This window comes from Panthera tigris, chromosome A3 (assembly GCF_018350195.1).
Source record: "Panthera tigris isolate Pti1 chromosome A3, P.tigris_Pti1_mat1.1, whole genome shotgun sequence".
Lineage (NCBI taxonomy): Eukaryota > Metazoa > Chordata > Mammalia > Carnivora > Felidae > Panthera > Panthera tigris.
In genome coordinates this window covers 39,480,750-39,504,844 of record NC_056662.1, presented here as the reverse complement: position 1 = coordinate 39,504,844, position 24,095 = coordinate 39,480,750, and the positions used below count along the sequence as shown (strand labels likewise).

The window sequence follows — 24,095 nt, the reverse complement described above, 5'->3', positions numbered from 1 at the left end:
TGGCCAGCAAAAGTACAATCACAGAACAATAAGGGTCAATATACCTCTAATTGAGGTTTCACCATCTACTTTGATATCACCCATTCTTGGAGGGGAACTCAGAAGGTCAAACTGTTATCAAAGAAGCATAAGAATAGATAAACTAAATGAAGCTAATGAAGAGACTATAATCAAATACTCCTGGGAAAGAATCAGCTGGCCTCCTTCAGAAACAGACATTCATAGGAACTTTTTAAAAAGCACAAAAGACAACATTGTAAGCCTTTAAGAATAAAGCATATAATATTAGTTTAAGGAAATTGCCTTCCAGGTAAATCTAAAAGCAAAATATTCCCCAGCAACAATAAAAAGTGAAATGAACTTAGTGGAAAACTATGCCCCCAAAGCAATTGTTGACCAAACAGAAGAAATCAGTCTATGAAAATCATAATTGAATATGAATGTCTATAATTCTGCTAATTAGACATACACATTCAATTGTCCAGTGTTTATTCGTATACCAAAATTAAAATAAAATCATTTTAATATAAGCAAAACCACCCTGAACGGTTTTTCTTAAGATGTTTACATTTTAGTCCATATTTAGAGCAGCAAAAATATATCAGAAAGGAAAAGACTCTATTTAATTTTTCTAAAACTTTTCATTTTAGGGAGGGCTCCCTAATTATGAAAAACCTAATATCTACTAGGTTCAAAGGAGATGGACAAATAGTGGAAGTATGTGAAAAATAGTTTCATTTCTTAAAACATATACAGAACAATAAATTACTCATTACCTCTAGAAAAAAGGACTAGTTACTTTCAAAGTTCTTTACCATTTGGCATGCCTGTTCCCCTTCCCTTAAATAAATCAGTTATTCATTTGAACCTGCCTTCTACTCATTTGTCAAATAAATATTCACAGTTAGAGTTAAGAGCCTTCAAAATTCCAATGCTATTGGAACTAATCAATAATGAAAATAATATGATTTTTGGTTAATTTTTTAATACACATAGTTCAAAAATTAAAAAAACCTAAGTGTTTCTACTATGATCTTATAAGTATCCTTCTAACATGCTCGTATTTTTTTAATAAGCTTGCTACCACTACCTTGCTGTGTTAAACTTTAGAAAACGTTGAGATTCCAAAGGCCGGCCTACAAACCAAATGGCATCCCCGCTTTGGCAGGCTGAGCGCCTCATTTTGGCTTCTCTCACTCCCTCTAGCGTTCGCAAAGCTCATCTGTCTGATTATCCAGTTACCTCACTGAACAAGAGCTCGGCTAAGTCCTGCCCATCTATGACATCACCCCTTCTTCAACCACTGCGAGGTGAAGCTTTAACTTCAGACTTGGAGGTGGGCTGTGTGCAGTAAACTGGAATGCTCTCCCTCACTCACTCCTCAGTGTAGGAGTGATCCGAAGCAGGACAAGCTCTGCCTGCAGCTGCTGTTGGCTTTGTGTGGACTGGACGCGGAGCTTGGGAGAGGGGGGAGGGTTATTACTCCAGTTCACAGTCAGTGGAATTACAGCTATAGCGGCAGTATACATGGGATTGCTTTTTCTCGTCTTCCTGGTAAGTGTTTCCCATGTTTTTCCTTAAGATTGTCCCAGAAAGTTTGCTTGGTTTTACTCTGTAGACAGAAATGAGTTGGTACTGTGAGGCATCCAAATATGAACGTTTGCTCTGTCACCAGTAAGAGCAAAATATGTGTGTGCGAGCCAGCAAGGAAAAATTGGGCTATACAGACAAATGCAAGAAGTTTCTTAAAACCTTCTTTCATTCAAAAGTAATAATTAATAGCTATTTTCTGCCTTGTATAGTTGCTATTTGTATAAGAGCCTTATGGAAAACATTAGGTTGGAAAGTTAAACGTTATATATTGAAGAATACAAGGCAGATTTTTTTTCACAGAGAGGAAAGCAAAAGGTCTTGCTAACTTGGTGTGTACTGTATGTGTGGTATGATCACCAATTGCTGTTTTTACAACTGTGAAAGAAAATCAATAATCCCTCTGCCCATGAGTACGCAGTACATGAAAAGCATACATCTTGCTCACAGCTAGCTGAGCTACTCCCGGAGACTTCTGTGCCTCTGTAAGGATTAACAGCTACACCTAGATTTTAAAGCTTGCACTGCTATCCTGCCAGAGCTGCTTCAAGCATTTCAGGCTTGCAAATCTCAACTAGTGACTTCAGCTCAGAGGAGGGGGAGACTTTCTTCCAAACCATACCCCCGCTCCAGGAGAATGCCAAAATCCATTGCTTGGGCAAATGTAGTATGTGACTAGCATAGTAATTGGCAAAGCCTACTCAGAAAAACTAACAAAGCTCAGCGTGGAAGCGGTGCCTGATGTATGCAGTGAGTTCGGGGTGGCAAGAGGAACAAAAATTAGTAGAGCCCTCATCAAGTGGGATGCGCAGAGTATCCACTCACTTGCAACTTACAAGAGCAAAATTTTATATTGAAAGAAATGCTTTCATACAGCAAAGCTTCCAAACAGTAGTTAAATATATCTTCTAAAAAAATGTTTGTTTTTTTTTCCCAGTGAATTAGGTCTGAAACAAAATGGTTGCATAGAGGTAAAAAGTGCAACAGGCCTATATTTTCTCAACATCTGGGGGTTGATATTTGATTGATTATTTTATCTATTTATTTAAAATAAAAAAAAAGCCTTGATATTTGCCAATTATGGAACCAAATCCTCTAATGGCTTTAACAATTAGCTATTTTAAATTTTCTTAAATCTATCTGTTCTAAAATGCACATATATGTTATTTTATTAGCAGGAAACAACATGAATAAATTAGCCACTAGAAAAGTGCTTCAGATGTAGCAATGCCTTTCATTTATCCCGAACCGCATACAAATATCCTGACTAGCTTGAAACATAAAGAATTAATTTGTCTGTTTTAAGACAGAACCATTTATGCTTGCCCCAAAGTGACAGATGATTGATTGATACTCATCTCTTCTGAAATGAGTAAAGAAAGAAATCCATCCTTTAAAAGTACCACAAAATATTAATACTACCATTACTACCAATATTAATAATAACATACCAGGATTTAGTCTCTAAGAAGATTAAATCAGAGACATTCTACTTAGTTTGCAAATATGTGTGTACACAACACATATACATATACACACACTTTCACACGTACATATGTTTATTAGCCTGAAATAAAAAACAAGGTTACAAAAACGTGATTGTATGAATTTAAGTAGGAAAATCTCATCCATTTTTTTTTAATAGAGCACTGCCAAAACACATCAAATCCAGGAATCAGCAAAGATATTATTGAATGAATAAACATAATGAATTCATTAATCTTGCTCTTGTTAATACTAACCATCAGTTATTAATTGGGCTTTTCATTTCTCTGCACCCCCTTTTAAATCAATTTTGATTAGGTTCAAATGCCTAATTCAACACTCCTTAAACATTAAAGCTTGTGAAATACATAACTGGGCAACAAATAAAGTTTTTACAAAAAGAAGAACAACAGTAAGAAAATTTGTCATAACTGAATGTAGCCGCAAAATAGAAGGTATGTTTCTTTTGCTTTCAAGTGTTAATTAAGGAGCCTCCAATTCTATCAAAACTTTTTCAGAGCTAAATGAAGCGGTGTGAAATAAATTTGGTTGAAATCTTGTGGCTGTCAGACTTTGTTAGCAAGCTATTAATTATCTTTACCCCAGTTTCTTCTCTAGACTATATTGCCCAATCAAATAGAAACTCCAATTATGTTCAGCATCTCCTGCCTAGGGACACCAGACCCTAATGAACACTCAGTGTCTCCAGATGAAAAATACAATTATCAGCTTTAAACATGCAAGTGCACTGCAGAGAGATTTGTCTGTGCTTTTCTTGGCCACACACCCTAAGGCTTCCTCCTCTTTCTGGATTATTTTGAGCAATTTAAAACCCTACAAAAATCAGTAGCAGAGAACTTGCCTTGTATTAACCTTATATGAATGTTTTTTCTTCCTGCTTTTTATTTTTGATGTTATACCAATACTAAATTAAATCTGGTCAGTTAAAGAAAAATTTCAGTGGATCTTAACTTTTCCCCCCTTTATTAAGGTGGGTGGGCTGCATAACAAAGAATGTGATTAATGGCAAGATGCAGAGCTAACTTAAAAATTCTGAATTAAATCACCTTAAATATTTTTATTCAGTCAGTGTATTTATAGCATTATAAATAATTGTTGAAAGTCAAATGAAGACTACCATAAATGACATCGATGAGGGAAATGAAATTCAGTAATTTTTCAAAGGCTGTAATTTCTTCCCTCCTTTTCCCTTCAGTCCCCTTTCCCTCCCACCCCCCACCTTTTGCCCTAGAGGCCTTCACTGTTCTTCTCAACGGGAGGCTTTGTTGTAATTAAACCAGAGAAAAACTGGCCGGCAGCAGCCAACATCTGACTTGCGGCTTCTGAAAGCACTGTTCTGGTAGAGTGTACCACCCCCCAGTGGGCAAAAACTCTACAGTAAATCTCTCAGCAATATTAATTCTCAAAACTGCCTTTTCCTATTCAGAGCATAAAAACGGCTGTTTGTCGACTTCTTCTAACATTCCACCATTTCAGAACTTATCATAAGTCAACAACCCAATTTCCAACGAGACGGTTTGTAAATGTCTTCTGGAAAAAAGCCTTCTTCCTCTTAAGAATCAATATAGGAATATACATTTCAGAAAGCATTTTCCAGTTTCAGACTGCAAATCAACATCACTAAATTTGGTGAGACATGACACCAAAAAAGAGTTTGGAAAGCCATGTTTACATTGCATAGAAGAGCAGGTTTCAGCACTTTGACTTGTCTATTGACAAGAACTCCAGAGAAAACAGATTTTAAGTAAAAGAGGAATGAAATATAATGTAAGCAGCACCTAAAGTTGCATTTGTTTTGCATATGCATTATCTTTTTCCTAGACTCAAAATTAAATGTCAGGAATGTATAAAAAGCTCTCTCCAGGTATTAGTCTCCTTAAATGAGAGGAGAGAGAAATTGCTCTCACTTGATGAGACAATGACAGCTTTTGTTCTTTATTCTTTCACTTTTCATGTGCACAAGTTACCGTGGCAACTTTGAAAAGATAACCCACAGACCACATTTGGTTAAATACTATTTTTAAAAAGTGTGCCACTGGACTGTGGATTGATCAGTTTATGTGTTGTTGATTTTCTTCCTCTTCATTTGCTTTACATCAGTAATACCCTACTCTGAAACGAAAAAAAAAAAAAAAGTGTTTTATGATTTGAGATGTTCTCACCAACGAGCACAGTGCTTGGCGCACAGTAGACCCAAACATTTGTTGTATTAGTGTATAGAAACTTGAATACTAGAAATTTAAAGCACATCTACCAAACTGTACTCACAACTCTGAAAAAGGAGCTTTAAAGTTTGCAATGGGAAAACATTTGTGATTTTAATAGGTACAGTTTTAAGTGCAATTGCTCAAAGGTCAATGCAAACGTAAAACATGTTCCCTGCCCCAAGCCCTCTTCTGCTCACATTTACCTCCCTCTAAATTCATGTCTTACTCATTCACACAAGTCTTGGTTCTCCAATTCATTTGATCTGGATTTAAATATGACAAAAGGAAAAAGCATTCACTATGATGAAAGATAACATCCTAGTTTGCCTTTTTCTTTTAAGGATGCTTGATTTAACTTTAAAAACCAAAATAAATGAAGCAGAATTGGATTCACTTATCAGAAGCCTATGGAGAGAAAAGAACCAATAACATAAAAGGACAAAGTAAAAATCCTTTGCTTTGGAACTTTTATCCTCAGTTTTACATAAATAAAACACAACGTCTTCAGACTAGAAAATAGTCTAGATAAAACCAAGTCTGAAAAGGCACGGTTGCTTCTCTGCTGCTCAGCAAACCCTTCAGACTTCATGGCTCTCAAGAGGGGACTTAGAGGTCCTTCTGCTTGCCTGGCATTAAACAAAAGAATTGGAACTTTCCTGAAATCTGATGATCGTGGAAAATTTAACTACCAGTCAGGCTGCTTAGAAAGCATTTTGCTGTCACTATCAACTAACCTGATGTACTCCAGTTGTTCAGTTTAACCGTATATGTAGCTTATTTTAAATACCATTTGTCTTTACAAAGACTTGGCATTCACAGGTTGATCATTTTGTTGTGCTTTCAAAAAACATTTTAAGCCTTCATAAATAAATTACTTTCCAAAACTCTATGATTATATAAATTCCAATTTACCTAGAAATATTCACAGACTTGGGTAAGTCCGATTAAGCATGCGCTTTCTTCAACCTCAAGGTTTTATTTAAATAATAACACAATTAACTTGGATTAAAAATTCTTTTAGATTTAAAAAAAATTTTTTAAGCTCCCATTAAGATAGGATTATGTGAAGAAAATCATTAAAAAGAATCTTTACTAAAATCTCAAAAAACTCTGTACTCAATATAAGATTTTTTGAAAATAAGCCATGATTTCAAATCAATTTAAATCAAAGGCAACAAATAAAGGATTTAGGAAGTTACCAACATATAATCTTAATCTAAGTGATCAAAACATGAGAATACCTTCTCATTTCAAACATTCCCACCTCTAACATATTGTAGTAGCAGGGAAGAAATCATATAAACATGTACATTGCCTCAAATCCTTGACTGTATGTAAATACCAGTTTTCTATTCAGATAAAACTTCTTAAATTATATTAGTTTTCTTAAAATATCTCAAAAAGATAGTATCCTTACTATTTAATACTTTCTTACATCATAGAACTAAACTGGAGGCTTTTCACAGACCTGATGATTACATTATAAATGCAATTTTCTTTTAACTCCACAATTTTTCTGTATTAGAAGAAACTGAAGAGAAAGATCCCTGTTAAAAATCTGATTTATCCGTGAGGTGATTATGTTGTTCTTTTTGTCACAGTTTTAAATGCTATATGCTTAGTAATGATTCCATTAAAAAATAGTTTTAAAACATTTCTTTGAGTAACCAGAGGTCCATTTATGTTTTTCCCCAAGTTACCCCAATAACAATATTTTTCTAAAAGATGGATTACTTTTTGTTCAGAAGTAATGGCCTCTTTTCCAGTCTATGCAGACATAAAGACTTCTGAAGTTGATGTTGTGGAAACCTGGTCATAGTGTCCATACCAGTGGAGCTCATTTTTCTTGTTACCATTCACAATCAACTACAGTTTCTCTATGTGCGCGACTCTGTAGAACCAGCTCAGAAAAAGGAAAGTGTAAGCACTGGGGGCAGCATCGCTTATTTTAGATAGATTATTATAGCCTTTAATATGCAAAGCAAAACAAAACAAAATTGTCTATCACTATAGTTTCAAATTTAAAAGGGAAGGGAAGGAAAAGATATAAAATATAAACTATAAAACACAATCAAACACAAATTGAACTGTTCTGAGGTTAAGTAAAAGGAGAAGGAATTTGTGAGGCAATCTTCATTTCTAAGAGTATTCTCTCCAGAGAAAGGTGCTTTTTGTTTTTGCCTTTAGTTTTAATGCAACTTGGGGTGAAGAGAAATGACATTTTACAAGAATTTAATGAGATTTAAGGCTTTCTGTTAATCCCACATTATTACCACTATTGTACTAATGGCAATGTGAGTTTGCCTATCAAACAGAGCAAAGGAAGCAGTTTTACAGATGTAAAACCAGAAAAATAAACAAATTATTCTTCTTTTCACACCATTTTAGGTTTCTTTTTTTTTTTCTTCTGGGTTAAAAAGGTGAAAATCAATACATATTCTTAGAGCTTGATTTCATAACACATTTAAATACAAGCTTTATCACTAGTTATCATTATGAGCATCTTGGACATACTCTAGGCTAACCTGACTTGAGGAACAATCGGTTCTTAAATCCTCATTCATCAGATTCATCTCCTCAAATATAGAGTGTGTTGTGGCATGTGACAAATGCCTGACTACTGGTAACATTTTAAGCAGGTTCTCATCAGTGATTTTTTATAATAGTTTTTAATTAGTTTCAAATACAATTTAACAAAAGTAATTGTTTCCTAAACTTAAATTAACCACATTATTTTAAATGTTGAATAATTTTCAAGCTCAGAAAACATTTACAGCAGATACTTTTTAAAATAACTTTGTAATCATAATTTCAACAACTTGGTTTTTCATTTTCATATTCCACAAAAGCAAAAGTTTTCAAGAAAATACACCATTGAAATTCAACAATAATGAGCAAAGCCCTAAATGCATCACAGTAAAACCCCACTTTAAACAATAAGTCATTTAAACTTTCCTTTGTGGGCACTTTGCAATATCCACTAGAGACTACTTTATCCATCTGCAAACTGCTATTTTTGTTTCAAGTTGCTTAAATAATAAATTAAATGAATCTGTAATTTTTTTAAGTCTCCTTCTGTTAACGCATTCTATGATATGGTTGGTATTTCGTGGCAAACTAAAAGAAACTGAATTTTCAAGTAGAACCAGAAACACAAATTTTGGCCTTAACATTCACTGCCAGTAGCATTTGAATTCTGGAACAGATGCTATCCTTGTTGGATGCTAGGTAATTACTAGGGGAGAAGCAAATTATTTCTACTGTAAGTCCTTAATTTCAGGGTCAAATATTTCCATGACACCCTAATGTTCCCTACATATACAGAAAGCCTCTGAGTAGGTCATCCTGCATAAAAGATACTGATGCTACATACTTCCCCACCTCCACCCCAAAAAATCTTCATGGATATTAGATAATGGACAAAGCAGTCCATTAAAATCACTGGTTTCTTTGGTGAAGCCTTAAGTCTTCTTTCAGAAATGACAAATAAACTTACTGGAAATTGGCATGTTCATGTTTGAATCTAGAGAGAAATGCCTTGTCAGATTTTGTTATGCTTTCTGAATGGTCATTATAAGGAGATAGATTGACATAGTGTCCTTTCTTTTCCAAATACAGATTTTTCAAGTTCAGTTTGCTAAAAGAAAATTAAAATTATATTCCCCTAAAAAACTAATAGTAACCTGAACTTCTATGCTACCTTTTGGCCAAGAATACCTGAGTAACTAGAGTTCCGAGATCATCAACTAGTCCTCAGAAATACCTCTAAGGAGAAAGGAGATGAGGTTCACATTCTACAATTGGGAAAATTGAGGCCTACAGGAAGAATTAAACAGGGCACCAAAGAAATCAAAAGAAAAGATTTAAAGCAAACTCCTTTCAATTCTTTAAATTGTAGATTGTATGACTTTGTAAAACCATGTTCAGAAATCTCTTAAAAGTTACCATGGCATTTCTGTCAAAATCCTTGTTACGTATTTGCTCACCTCTTTGTTGTACACTTGTTTTCTTCTTTTCAAACGTTTTATCATTTTATATCTAAGATTTAAAAGAGAACTTCTAAAGATTGACCTGACATGAATTCAAAAGCCATGGAAGGCACTTACTGGTTCTTGAATGACGCTTTGCTTCTGTGTTTAATTCAAAGTGACATTAACAGTTAACAGTAGAAATTATCTGTTTGGTGACAATCTCAACTTCAGCTCCTACTTTATTTGTATAGCAAAATTGCGAAGTAAAAAACAAACAGGTCATCTTATCCTTTTCACCAACTACTATGATGAAAGATTTCTTGCTTAAAGAAAGAACTGTTAAGTTTAAATTTCTAGGAAATCTCTCATATTAAAAGTTCATTATTAATAGTTTATTAAAACCTTTGCTTTCACAGGAGATGCTCATACCCAGTATATTTTAAGGAAGAGAAATGTAAAGGAAATCTAGTATGCTTCCTTTTTTTTTTTCCCCCATGAAGAATATTTGAATTAAGTTTCTATACCTCTTAAAAAAGAATACCTGTTCTTGTATAACGTGACTGCACCAGATATTCTGAGAAAGCAGCAAGAAGCAAAAGCTGGAAATAGCTATTTCACAGCAGGTAATCATACCTCAGGATATAGCTACTGTACAAAGTTTATACTTGGATAATCCTGTATAGGAATAAAGGTGGGGGGTAAATGACTGAAAAACCTATTACTATACAGGCCTTAGCATCATGAATGGCTTTCTTCATGAGGATCTGAAGTTACTATCTCTGACCACATTGCACAGAAGAGCCAATAAGAATTTCAAAGAGAGCAATTTCTACTAAGGGAATTAAGCTACACAAAAGGAACCTTCACACAGAAACTCTATCAGAAAAAAAAAAAAAGTACATAGGAAGCCATGTGTTCTACATAGTAACAGGAAGCTGAATTGTTTCTGGTCCCTACTTTAATGAGCTTGCCCACCATGCTGAACTGCAGCTGGAATGTTCATTGACAACAGCGAGCCTGATCTGGAGGTGTGTGCGGCATAGGATTACTTGAATAAACAGTGAAGAACATTTCCAAGGACTGAACAAGAATTTTTAATTCCCAGCCCCTCATCAGGAAAATAATATATGTGCATTGGATTTTCACTCACGCAAAATTTATTCACATCGTTAAATAAGGTAGGAAAAATATTAAAGTGTTTTATTTTCATGCCTGAAATTATAGAGGCTAATTAATATGTAAAGGTACAGAAGAGCTCATATTACACAGTAGATTAGTACAAATCTATAATTCTCCAGCCATGGGGAAAGTTGAACCATATCCTAGATTAGAACTTGAAGAAAAATAAATGCATTGTGAAACATATTATGAAAGAGAACATAATGAAAAGTTTGCACAAAGCCATTAAGCCATGTAGTGTGAAACATTAAAAAAGAGAAAAGAGTGAGCTAGGTTAATATGAAATGGAATTTTCCACTTAGGTTAGCTGGATGTATTAGCTGTGTATTTTTTTCCTCCCTTAAAATAGATTAAAAAGATTCCTTCTGATTTTCTTGTTAGAAATACCAATGAAACAATTCTTAATATTAATAATCAAAGAAAAATAACATCAATAATCAAAACAAATGAATGGCTTTAGTAGGATTCAGGTCTTAAGAGGTATTTAACTGACTATTCCTTTGAATATTAAGAGGATAGATTTTTTTTTTACTACACATTTCTATACATGTACAGTCTACCTAAGAAGTAGACATCAAATTTTGATTTTTAAAAACAGTAACATTATCTTTAAGTACAGTAAATCATATTCCTATGTTTCAATTCATTATTAATGTTAAGAAAAAATTAGAAAATTGATTAGCTTGGTCAGTGACTGGCTATAGAACTGATATCAAACATTATGAAAGTGCTTTAGAATTCTCAGTAAAACTTTTATATTTAACATTTCAAAAGCAAATGGACTTGGGACATGATATTCTTTAATTAAATACTACAAACATTTAAGGTAAAGAGATTATAGGATGGTGTTCATTGTAAGCTAGCGATAAACCCTAAGCATGCAAAAAAAATTAAAAAGCTGAAAGTGATTACACATTTTAGTTTCCACATATATTTTGAACACTATTTTAAGTATCACAACCTGACTGTTTTCTGTCTTTCTTTTAACTCACTCCATTTTAGGGCTCTGACAGTACCGTGTACAAAGACCTCAACAGTGCTGACCATGATCAGCCCAGCCTGGAGCATCTTCCTCATCTGGACTAAAATTGGGCTGTTCCTTCAGGTGGCACCTCTCTTAGTTATGGCTAAATCCTGCCCATCTGTATGCCGTTGTGATGCAGGTTTCATTTACTGTAATGATCGCTTTCTGACATCCATTCCAACAGGAATACCAGAGGATGCTACAACACTCTACCTTCAGAACAACCAAATAAATAACGCTGGAATTCCTTCAGATTTGAAAAACTTGCTAAAAGTAGAAAGAATATACCTATACCACAACAGTTTAGATGAATTTCCTACCAACCTACCAAAGTATGTAAAAGAGTTACATTTGCAAGAAAATAACATAAGGACTATCACTTATGATTCACTTTCAAAAATTCCCTATCTGGAAGAATTACATTTAGATGATAACTCTGTCTCTGCTGTTAGCATTGAAGAAGGGGCATTCCGAGACAGCAACTATCTCCGACTGCTTTTCCTGTCCCGTAATCACCTCAGCACAATCCCTTGGGGTTTGCCCAGGACTATAGAAGAACTACGCTTGGATGATAATCGCATATCCACTATTTCATCACCATCTCTTCAAGGTCTCACTAGCCTAAAACGCCTGGTTCTGGATGGAAACCTATTGAACAACCACGGTTTAGGTGATAAAGTTTTCTTCAACCTAGTCAACTTAACAGAACTGTCATTGGTGCGGAATTCCCTGACTGCTGCACCAGTAAACCTTCCAGGCACAAACCTGAGGAAGCTTTATCTTCAAGATAACCACATCAATCGGGTGCCCCCAAATGCTTTTTCTTATCTAAGGCAGCTGTATCGACTCGACATGTCCAATAACAACCTAAGTAATTTACCTCAGGGTATCTTTGATGATTTGGACAATATAACCCAACTGATTCTTCGCAACAATCCCTGGTATTGTGGGTGCAAAATGAAATGGGTACGTGACTGGTTACAGTCACTACCTATGAAGGTCAATGTGCGTGGGCTTATGTGCCAAGCCCCAGAAAAAGTTCGGGGGATGGCTATCAAGGACCTTAATGCGGAACTGTTCGATTGTAAGGACAGTGCAGTGGTAAGCACCATTCAGATAACCACTGCAATACCTAACACAGTATATCCTGCTCAAGGACAGTGGCCAGCTCCAGTGACCAAACAACCAGACATTAAGAACCCCAAGCTCACTAAAGATCAGCGAACCACAGGGAGTCCAGCAAGAAAAACAATTATAATTACTGTGAAATCTGTCACTTCTGACACGATTCATATCTCTTGGAAACTTGTCCTACCTATGACTGCTTTAAGACTCAGCTGGCTCAAACTGGGCCATAGCCCAGCATTTGGATCTATAACAGAAACAATTGTAACAGGGGAACGCAATGAATACTTAGTCACAGCCCTGGAGCCTGATTCGCCATATCGAGTCTGTATGGTTCCCATGGAAACCAGTAACCTCTACCTATTTGATGAAGCCCCTGTTTGTATTGAGACTGAAACTGCACCCCTTCGAATGTACAACCCTACAACCACCCTTAATCGAGAGCAAGAGAAAGAACCTTACAAAAACCCCAATTTACCGTTGGCTGCCATCATTGGTGGGGCTGTGGCCCTGGTCACCATTGCCCTTCTTGCTTTAGTGTGCTGGTACGTTCATAGGAACGGATCACTCTTCTCAAGGAACTGTGCGTACAGCAAAGGGAGGAGAAGAAAGGATGACTATGCGGAAGCTGGCACTAAGAAGGACAACTCCATCCTGGAAATCAGGGAGACTTCTTTTCAGATGTTACCAATAAGCAATGAACCAATCTCAAAGGAGGAATTTGTAATACACACCATATTTCCTCCTAATGGAATGAATCTGTACAAAAACAATCACAGTGAAAGCAGTAGTAACCGAAGCTACAGAGACAGTGGTATTCCAGACTCAGATCACTCACACTCATGATGCTGGAGGCCTTGTAGCTGACTGTGTTTCGGTTTTTTTAAACCTAAGGGAGATGATGGTAGGAACCCTGTTCTACTGCAAAACACTGGAAAAAAAGACTGAAAAAAGCAATGTACTGTACATTTGCCATATAATTTATATTTAAGAACTTTTTATTAAAAGTTTCAAATTTCAGGTTACTGCTGCGATTGATGTAGTAGAGATGCCTGAACACAAGTCTATATTTTAGTATTTTTTAGTAATTTGTACTGTATTTTCCTTGCAAATATTGAAGTTATAAACCATTTACTTTGTGTTCTACTGAGTAAGATGACTTGTTGACTGTGAAAGTGAATTTTCTTGCTGTGTTGAACAATCAGGACTGAGTTCACATGAGATCCTTGTAGTATAAGCACAGGCCATTTTTCACTTTGGTATTAATGAAATGTAAAAAAAGAAAACCTGGCTGAATGAGAAAACTTAAAGTTCAAAAAATAGTTATGAAAGAATGTTCCAACTATTAAATTTGTATTATCCCAGTGGTATTCAATAAATTAAAATATGTGACGTAATGGGCAATATCAAACTTGCTGCATATTTCCATTTTTACTCTAAGCAAATTAGATACTTTTAAGAAAATACGCATATCTTCTGAACAGAATACATCCGCTGGCATAAAGGAGTGTGAAGTCTGCTGTTAAAACCACTGTTAACAAAGCTTTGAGAATAAAGGACTTCACAAAATGAATAATATAAGAGCACTCTTAAGTTAGGGGGAAATTTATACTTAGGAAAATATGAAATCTTAGACTCTGATAGTGTAATGACACAAACACCAGAATTGCATTTTGGTTTTGCCTATACCATCCTGATTTTTGAAAAGTGAATTCTAAAGATATAATTGTTAATGTTTATAATGTTTTTATCATAAATGATATCAAAAGAGAAACATACATATTTAAAAAGGTAGTGTACCCATAAGCAATTCCCCTCAACAATGCAGAGAAAGTAGTACTTTAAAAAAGGGAGAATTTAAAAGAAAAATAACTACTAGAAATCAAATTTAGATCTGGTTTATATGAAATGTTTTAACACTGTACATAAAAGTTCAATTTACCTTCACAATGATCAAGAATACTGCCCATTACTGTCACAGTTTTCCACATATTACATAATGAACTTGTAACATTTCTTTCTAGCTTCCTACTGAATTGTGAGCTATTACTTGTTTAAAAACCACATCATTTTTCTGTTGCCATGATTTTTATTTTTCCAACAAAAAACCAAAGTGCATTGTACGCCCTTTGGCCAGTCTTGTATGTGCCTTGATCCAATGCTACATGTATTCAGCTTTTAAAACTCGACAAATTTTTCATACTTCCTTAAATATGAAAAATTATCGTCTTATTGCTGAATAAAACAAGAAAAAAGTACAAAATAATCGTGCTTGCTTTTTCGGGATTATGTTACTATCACTAAAGTAGCAAATTGCCCAGCACATTATTCCTAAGCACCCCCATGTATTTTTCTAGGCATAAAAATAAACGTTGACTACAAATAAAAATATATATATAGCAATATCTCGAGCTTGTGTATCATTTAACTTTAAAGAGTTCAGTGTTTCATGAACAAATTAACTTTCTATCATTCTTTTGGAATACTATTATTTTGCTTATTCACTCCAAAGATGGAAAACTTCAGAAGTGGTTCTGTGATCTTTCAGTCTTTTTTACGTTGCTGCCATTGTCCTTACTGATACTTTTTAAAATGGTCTTTGAAAAACTAATATTTTTTTTTAATAGCTTTTTGGTAGTATGAGTTGGCATTACAGGATTTGACATCTCAGATCTATCACTTACTAGGTATGTAATTAAAAGCAAACCACTTTCTCATCTCTTACATGAGATGATATGTATGGAAACTGCGCAATGTTCAACCAAATTAAGTTACTACTATTATGATCAAGAAAGTTTACCATGTGTTTCCAGAGGTTTGTTAGATATTTCTGCTTTTGCTAGTCCACTGACAAACATCTCCAGCGGCCTGTGAAATGTTATTTATTATTCATTTGCCATCTACATATGTTTCCCAATAAGTTTATCTCTTTTGACTTCTTGTTATGAAGAATACCTGTTTTCTAGGAATAACTTAGCAAAGACTCATGTGATTAACCTTAAATATAGGGAACGTTTTGTGAAGGAAGTTTGACTTTTGCTTCCAGAGGTTTTAAGTAGTTCAGCTACAGTGCTGCCAGAAAGGATGATTCCATTATATCGCTATAAACCTATGAGTTTATAATAAGCCAAAAGCCAAAAGATTATATTGACTAATTTCCAATTAGTGCATCTTTCATGAGCACAGGAAATTTTATGTGTGTTCTAATACATGCATTTTAATTATTTTACCTGGGATAAATCAGAAACGGGTTTTATATCAGGAAATATAAATAGCAACAACAGTGTAAAAGTTTATTCTTTTCCTAGGTCTATGAAACCCAAATGCTTTGCTGAACAAATATATATATGTATCTCCTTTTAATAAAATGATAAAATACAAATATCTACTTAAAGGGCACTAAATTTATTATAAATACATATGCATATATCCCAAACAAATGTTCACAATTTTTACTGATCAGGCACTAACAGAAAATTGTAGGAAAAAGAAAAATCCCATCCTGAATATACAACTTATAGATTTAACAAGAATACTATTGAGGAAGCTACCAAAAAAAAAAAAAAAAAAAGAGGGAAAAATCACTCCCTTGCTGAATGTTTGACAAAAATCAAAAACTGTTTTTGGATGCAGCCACTTGTAACTGCATTAAATCACTGTATTTATACTCTCATTCCCTATTAAAAACAACACTGTTCTCTTTCAGCAAGGCCTATTTATTAAAAGTATTCCCCTGTGCCAAATGAACTAGTAAAAAAACTTTGCTTTACTAAGTACAGTTTCTGAGTAAAGCACATTTTATAGCTATATGCCAACATGACAGTTTTCCTGAGGAATCCAAAGAGACCCATATGCTTTAAAGCACCTGAGTCGTGGGTGTTCAAGGAACCAATCTATCACTGAATTCACTTTAATATTAGCTCATCTGCTGCTGAAAACAATAGTGGCATTTAAAGTTCTAATTCCTTTCTCCTACTTAGCATGATTAGCAAATCCTAATTTAGCATAGTCTTAGAATTAAAACTATTGTGTTTTGTTTTTGGACCTTTGGTTAAATTAGCAAAAAATAACTCATGCTTATCAATCACTTTGATAAGAACTTCAAAGTTCTCTACAAATAATCTCAACAGCCAACGACCTATATGGAATGATTTCTACATTATAAATAGCAGAAGCATTGGCTTCAAGAAGTATCCTGTCTAGAGGATGTAAGGCATAAACATATAATCTAATGAAAGTCTACTGTAACTGCAGTATAGGAAAATAACTATCTATCTGGATGGATTAAAGAAGATCTCATGAAGGAGGTAAAATGAGGGCTGGAATTGAAGGATAAGAAAATATTTAAAGAGAAAACAAGAAGAGTAGATACTGGCCATGTAGAGAAAATGGTGAACAGTCATGGAGATAGGAAAACAGGGACAATGTTTCTCAATGCCAGCTTTGGTCACAATCACTTGGGGAAGCTTTTATTAAGATAACCAGGCTTCAATATAGATCAACTAAATTTAAATCTCTCAGATTAAGGTTGGGCATTTAAAGTTTTCTTTAATTCCAGGGGTGCCTGGGTGACTTAGTTGGTTAAGTGTCTGACTTTGGCTCAGGTCATGATCTCACGGTTTGTGGGTTCAAGCCCCACATAGGGCTCTGTGCTGACAGCTCAGAGCCTGAAGCCTGCTTTGGATTCTGTGTCTCCCTCTCTCTCTGCCCCTCCCCTGCTTGTGCTTTGTCTCTCTCTCTCTCTCTCTCTCTCTCTCTCTCTCTCTCTCTCTCCCCCTCCCTCTCTCTCTCAAAAATAAATAAACATTAAAAAACAATTTTTTTAAGTTTTCTTTAATTCCAAAAGTGATTCTGATGCAACTGAGGATTATGGATTTTGGAGGTATTTGGGGAAAGGCCAATAGGTCTGCTGAAATACAAGGTTCATAAAGGAGTTAAGGCTGGAAAAGCTTTTTTATGTAAGCAGTGTGTTGAATTCCAGCTAAGAAGTCTGGATGATATGCTTTGGCAATGGTTTCTGGGCAGCTATGTAAACAATTAGTGTACTTTAGGGACATATTGTAGAAATAAGGAATATTGAATGAAGAATGAATGAGAAGAAAGAAACGGAGAGTAAGAGGACAAGGTAGAAGGACATGCAGTATTGCAGGCAAGAGAAAACAAGGGCCTAACCAGTGGAATGGGATTTAAAAAAAGAAAAAAAAAAAAAGTATAATTCAAAGATACAGGAAAGGTAGAATTCCTAGGAATTAGGAACTGAGGAAGGAATGAAAATTGAAGGTGATGACTTTTAGCCAGGTAAGTAGAATGTTGGTAAGGCACTTAATGATGAAAACTACTAGAAAAAAATCTCAAAGTTTTTTGTACATTTTAGGTTTGAACAGGTGACCATATGCACAGTATAGACTTACACTGGCTAGTGACCCAGCTTAGATGATAAATTATAATTGCATTAGGTTTTAAAATACTTCTATGTTATCCATCTGGAAATGTCTATTGGGAAGTGGGAAACGAGGGTATGGGAAGAGATCCGCAACAGTCTAACACATTATTACTAAAGGTTAGAGGGTAGAAGACAGCAGCAACAGAAGTGAGCTGAGGGAGGGAAAAGAGATGAGCCACAGGGACACCCACCCTTTATGGGGACAGAAGACAGAGAGCAGTCAAAAAAACAAAAACAAAAGCCAAAAAGGGGCAATTAAAAAGGAGGAAAATCATCACAAGGAGAATATTATAAAATCAAGGAACTACAAATATTAAAAAAGGAGGATGTCAAAAGGTAGTCTGGAATTTAGATTTGGAAGAGGACACTGTTTAAAATAGAAAAGGAGGAGATAGCCAGGGATTTTGAAGCAGTGTCAGCAGAGTAAAGAGGTAAAAGCCTCTAGGATATTGACAGGATAATGGGAGATAAAACAGAAACAGTGATCAGGACTACTCTTTAAGAAGTCTTGAGGGTGAAGGGATCAAGATAGATAAGGAAAGGAAGTGAATACCAAGGGGAATATTTACTGTCCTTAGGAATAAGATGGCGTATAGAGATAAGAATCTACAGTGAGAACAGGGAGCATATTTGATAGAAGAAAACTGGGATGCAGGAGAGGTGTGGTCCAAGTCATGCTGTGAGTCTAAGATGACTGAAGTAAAAGTGTGACTGAGAAGCTGCAGTTTTTGAAGAGTTACCAGCAAGGAGGACAAAGTTTCGGAGAGAGTGGGGAAAGGGTTGGAAAGAGGGTAAGGTTTGTAAGACAGGTCCTAAGGAAGATGGGGAAATGTCCCCGAGATGAAGAGGAGGGAGATGATGATGGGATTAGGTGATACAGATATAAAAAAAAGGACTTCCTAAGAAAGGGTTTTTGAGTAATGGTGACAGAAACATATTCAGGAAGTGATCTTTCAGGGACAGAGAAAAAAAAATTTTTTGAAAGTCCCTTCCTATATTCTACACCCCTCCCCTACCAAACTTTCATCAAATAGTGACAGGGAAGGTATAATCCTCAGGGAACAGATGTCAATTAATTCAAGGTCATGGAAAGAATGGTAAGAAAAATGTCAGATACAGAGGGAGTTAGAACCCAAAAGTGGAAGACTGCAGTAGGCCCAGGGGAAGCAGTTAAGAGATGGGCCCAAAAGGAATTCAAATTCCCAGATGGAAAGACACACAAAACAGAAAAATAGAGCAGAGGAGGGCCTTGCACTTAGGACTCCAGCAGATGATCACAGTTAAAAGGATGTTGGTCATGAGAAGTTAGTAGAAACTCCTGTTCTAAACAGTATACACATTCTGAACAGGTGAAAGAAAAAGAAATAGAATAACCAAATTAACCTTGCTCTATTCTTTGAACATCAAAACAGAATGAAATCTAATTTTATCTCAAAATATAGACTGAAGAAGTATTTCTACTTTTATCAGTCTTTCCCACAAGTATCAAAGGTAACTCCTGGAGAACAGGTAAGCAAATCACATTATGAATCCCTCCCACTTCCTACCCCCACCTCCTTCTCATTTTTATATTATTTGGGTGAAATGAGATTAGAAATGAACTTTAGAACTGACTTGACAGTTTTCTGTTTTGGTTTTTTTTTTTTTCCTTTTTTTAAAAGGCTTCAAAAGGAAGCATGCAGCCACAGGGGTGGGGAAGTTGGGGATAATGGGATTTTACAGACTGATTGTGTGCACACATAAAAGAAGCACTTCTTTTTCAAGGCCAGCTGGCTGGGGCAGGGAGGAGGTGAGGGATAGTCTAGGAAACTACTACCCAAACTAATTACCCTTCTGAATATACATCATGGCTCTGATAACTGTGACATTACAAAGCTGAGGCTAGTTCATACCAGTGCTGTATTGAAAGGGCATGGAATCACTGCCACATTTTAATTTCCTAGATGCGAAGAGCAATGTTGATAAAAAGGAAAAAAAAAAAAACAGTAAAGATTAAGTAAAACAAAAATCTAACAAAATTCTCTTAAAAATATGTTCTAAAAACATTAGCAATGTCTCACACATACAGTGGGCTTAATGAATTTTTGGGATACTGTTTGTTAAGGACTTTGTCAAGCACAGTGCTAAGTATTTTATATATTTTAATCTCATTTAATTCACACAATAACTGTACAGATAATTTCTATCCACATTTTTCAGATGAGTAAATTAAGGCTTTGAAAGGTAATGAGATATTTTATTCATTCAATATTAATAATGATTTACTGAGCACTCACTCAATAACTGTGCTTGGAGCTGGGTATGTAGCACTAAACCAAAAAGATATGGAGATTATAGTTGGAGGAGGTGGGGACTCAGATATTAATCTAAAACTGAATGAACGTGAAGTGAAAAGTTCTGACAGAAGCCATGAAGGAGAAAAATATGGTGCTATGAATGAGCACAACACAACTTAGATTCAGTGGTAAGGGAAAGCCTAAGACCTGAGGTATAAAGAGTAAGCTATGTGAAGAATAAGGTAAAGAGTGTTCTGAGCACAGGAAAGGGGTGTATTAAAGTTTCAAGCAGGAAATCAGCTTAGTGAATCTGAAGATTGAAACATATCAGGGGGCTCAAGCTCTGTGAGCAAGACAGAGGTAAGTTCAGTGAGGCAGGCCCAGATCTCAGTATGCAAGGTCTTGCAGGCCAAGGCCAATGTAAGGAGTCTGGACTTCATTTTAGTGAATGAAAAAAAAAAAAAAACACTGGAGGATTTTTAACCTGGTAGAGGAGAGGGTGAAGGAGGAGGAGAAAGATGTGTGGGGATTATACTATCAGATTTCAATTGCAATAAGGTCACTAGCCATTATATAGAAAATAAGTAATATGGAACAGGATGGTGGTAGTGAGGAGAGAAAGGAAAGATGCCAAATGTATTTTAGAGCTGTAATGGAATCGTTCTCAGAGTTATATAGTGAGTGGTGGAACAAGGACTCTGTCTGATCCTGAAGCTTGAGCTCTTAACCACTCTCTTTAAATACATTTCTTAATAACTAAAAAAAGGAATTTGTCCACCCCCAATTATTTCCTTTTACTGAGATAACAACTAGAAGACATTTTTAGGATTAAATCTCAAAACACTTTAATGGTGCAATTGTGCATTTCCCCCCAAGGCTTATGGACCCAGCCCTACAATGCTAAATGATATAACTTCTGGAGGTCAGTAGTTAATGGCTATAAACTACCCAGAAAATAACACTTGTCTTTCTTGTGGCTTTCAATAAACTTAAACTCATAGTTGGCAGAAAAATCTTAATGTCTGAGTTCACTGCAGCACATCTTTATGATTCCTTTGTGTCTTCTAAGAGCCAGAACGGAAGTGCCAAATCACCTAACCTATTTGCCAGGCTTGGTGCTGAATTTGAGAAATATAACCCATGAGTATTACTGCTTTGCCTACAAAGGTAAAGAAATGTCAAGAATTATTTTACAAAAAATTACTGAAAACCATTAATTATCTTTGAATTACTAAAATGTTTTATTCACAGTATACTAACAGACATACTAAATACAGACAAGATATTAGAGATCTACATTTAATTCCATATTCATAGAGTCTCAGAGCTAGCTAGAAGAGATTTCATGAACGTTGGTAATGTGTACTAACAAATTTACTTTTTTCTAAGTTTATTTATTTTGAGAGAAAGAGAGAGAGAGAGACAGAGAGAGAACATGAGTGGAAGAGGATCTGAGAGAGGAAGAGAATTCCCAGCAGGCTCCAAACTGTCAGCACAGAGCCCAACAAGGGGCTTGAACCTGTGAATCATGAGATCACAACCTGAGCCAAGATCAAGAGTCAGATGCTTCACGGACTGAGCCACCCTGGTGCCCTTGTACTAACAAAATTAAAAGTTAATCTGTTCTTTGTTTTAAAACAATACAAATTCAAAAACAAAAGTTGGTAGTTCAACTGTAACTGGTTTACAGTTTTTAAAAAGTTCAAAAAGGAGGGGCACCTGTGTGGGTGAGTCAGTTAAGCTGCCAATTCTTGATTCTGGCTCAGGTCATGATCCCAAAGTCATGGGATCAAGCCTAACATCCTCCGGCTTTGCACTGACAGCATGGAGCTTGCTTGGGATTCTCCCTCTGCCCTTCCACCCCCCCCCCCCCGCCCCACTTCCCTCCCCGCCCCCTCTCCCTCAAAATAAATACATAAATAAAGTTAAAAAAAAATGTCCATAATGGAAAAACAAGGAGCTACTCTACTCTATAAATCACAATATGCTTCTAACTACTTTATTATGAATGGCTCATGGCATTCTCCCTATGAGAGTTAAATGTTCCTTTTACTGTTGTTGTTATTATCTAATATGCTAAATAATTTTATTTATGTGTTATTATCCCTATCAAAATTCAAACTCCATGAAGGCAAGGAACTTTTTTCTCCTGCTCTTTCACCTAAATCCTTCCAACCTGTAGAACTATCTCTAGCAGACACTCAAAAAAAAAAAAAAAAAATTGTTAAATGAATGAATAAAAGAATGAATGAGCTTCAAAGGGTTCTATCACTAAGCATCATCTGAGACAATCTTTGTGAAAGCACTTTGTAAACTGTGATCCCTTCTATGATTGTAGAGTATTATCACCATGTACTGAGCACTCCATACCCATTATCTCCTTTACTCCCCAATTCACAAAACACACGTAGGTTCAAACTGATTATGCAACTCACCCAATATCACACAATATAAATGGTAAAATTAAGACTCCAAAAAAATAATTTGATTCCAAATGCAAGGATCTTAACCCTACATCTGTCTTTTTTAGGTTGCTCTCTTCCTTGTGACATGCTGACTGACTCCAAGTATGTAAAACAAAATATACTAAAACACTATTAAATTGTATGTACCGTTGGTATTTGAGATGATGACTAAGAGCACTGTCTTTGAATCAGACAGATCTGGGTTTGCATCTAGTTTCTGCTACTTAGTTGGGGTATGGCCTTCAACAATTTAGCCAATTTTGCCAAGCCTCAGTTTCACCTTCTGTAAAACAGGATAATAGTGTCTCTGTAATCGTAAGGAATAAATTACATATTTCAAATGGAGCACTTAACTCATACTTGACTCTTAGTAAATACCCAGTAAATTTTATTTTCACCTTTGATGATGAAGAAATATTCACCTGTATATGATATTAGAACTATCATTTGAACATAGGGTGACAAAAAAAGTGGAAAGTAAGGAAGCAAGATCAGCAGACTTTCTCTGCATTTCTATTTTCCTCTGAACCGTGAACTGATTGCACAGAAGCAAATACTAACAAAGGCACACCTTTCTTTCTCTCCCCAACACAGGATTGGGCTCCTTAAAACACCTTGCTACCCTTTGGTAAAGGAACAAGTAGGAATGTCAACTGCTAAAAAGTGGAAGAAATAACATTTTTTTAAAAAATATCTGTTATCTTAAAGCTGTTAGAATGGTAATAGTCTTTATAGTTTCCAGAAACCCTATAAAATTTTTTGTTGTAGAAGAACAAATATCTAGATGGTTACTTGTTAAATAAAGTCACACAGTTACTGAAGTGAATCAGTGTAGGAGCACCAGGGACAATGTTTCGGATGAATTAGCCCCTGCTGGTGGGAATCATTTTTATCGGGAAAGAGAGAGTGATAGCAGCCAGATACAGGTCTCAGGAGACTACAGTCTTCTGTTTAAGTGCAACAGCAAACTGCATAATCCTGGCTATCCCCTTCTAGTTGTAAATCTAAATTAGCATGCCCTTGCTCATAAAGGGGAGGCTGGGAGGGAAAAGGAGAGAGAGGTTTTTTCTTTGGTTTAATAAACACGTTTAAACAAGAGATTCTTATTTCCTGGTTTATCAGGTATTGATCTTTTCCAGGTACAGGAATTTACTTAACATGTTTTTTTCAGAAAATTCCTCTTTGAATGTTAACTAATATACTTAAAGGGTTAGGTCTAAAAGAGAAAATTAATTTCAATATTTATTATAGTGTTATAATATTACCTAGAAGAAATGTGCTGGTTCACAAGCACATTAAACCTTCTCAC

The 24,095-nt window shown here is 35.4% G+C and overlaps 2 protein-coding genes across 4 annotated transcripts in view; one reads left to right on the top strand and one right to left on the bottom strand.

Annotated features, from left to right (window-relative positions):
* Positions 1 to 24,095, bottom strand: part of MACROD2 (mono-ADP ribosylhydrolase 2) — a 2,018,887-nt gene that overhangs the window by 1,654,837 nt on the left and 339,955 nt on the right. The gene's annotated exons all lie outside the window — the stretch shown is intronic.
* FLRT3 (fibronectin leucine rich transmembrane protein 3) lies at positions 1,319 to 15,007 on the top strand. Of its 3 annotated transcripts, XM_042980929.1 has the most exons (4): positions 1,319 to 1,554; positions 3,394 to 3,530; positions 9,691 to 10,452; positions 11,456 to 15,007. In XM_042980929.1, exon 4 carries the CDS (start codon positions 11,499 to 11,501, stop codon positions 13,446 to 13,448), a length of 1,950 nt encoding a protein of 649 aa, XP_042836863.1. In that variant the 5' UTR covers positions 1,319 to 1,554; positions 3,394 to 3,530; positions 9,691 to 10,452; positions 11,456 to 11,498; the 3' UTR covers positions 13,449 to 15,007. The 3 variants fall into 3 exon arrangements, with proteins under 3 accessions (XP_042836863.1, XP_007086864.1, XP_015395077.1); XM_007086802.3 differs by lacking the exon at positions 3,394 to 3,530; XM_015539591.2 differs by lacking the exons at positions 3,394 to 3,530; positions 9,691 to 10,452.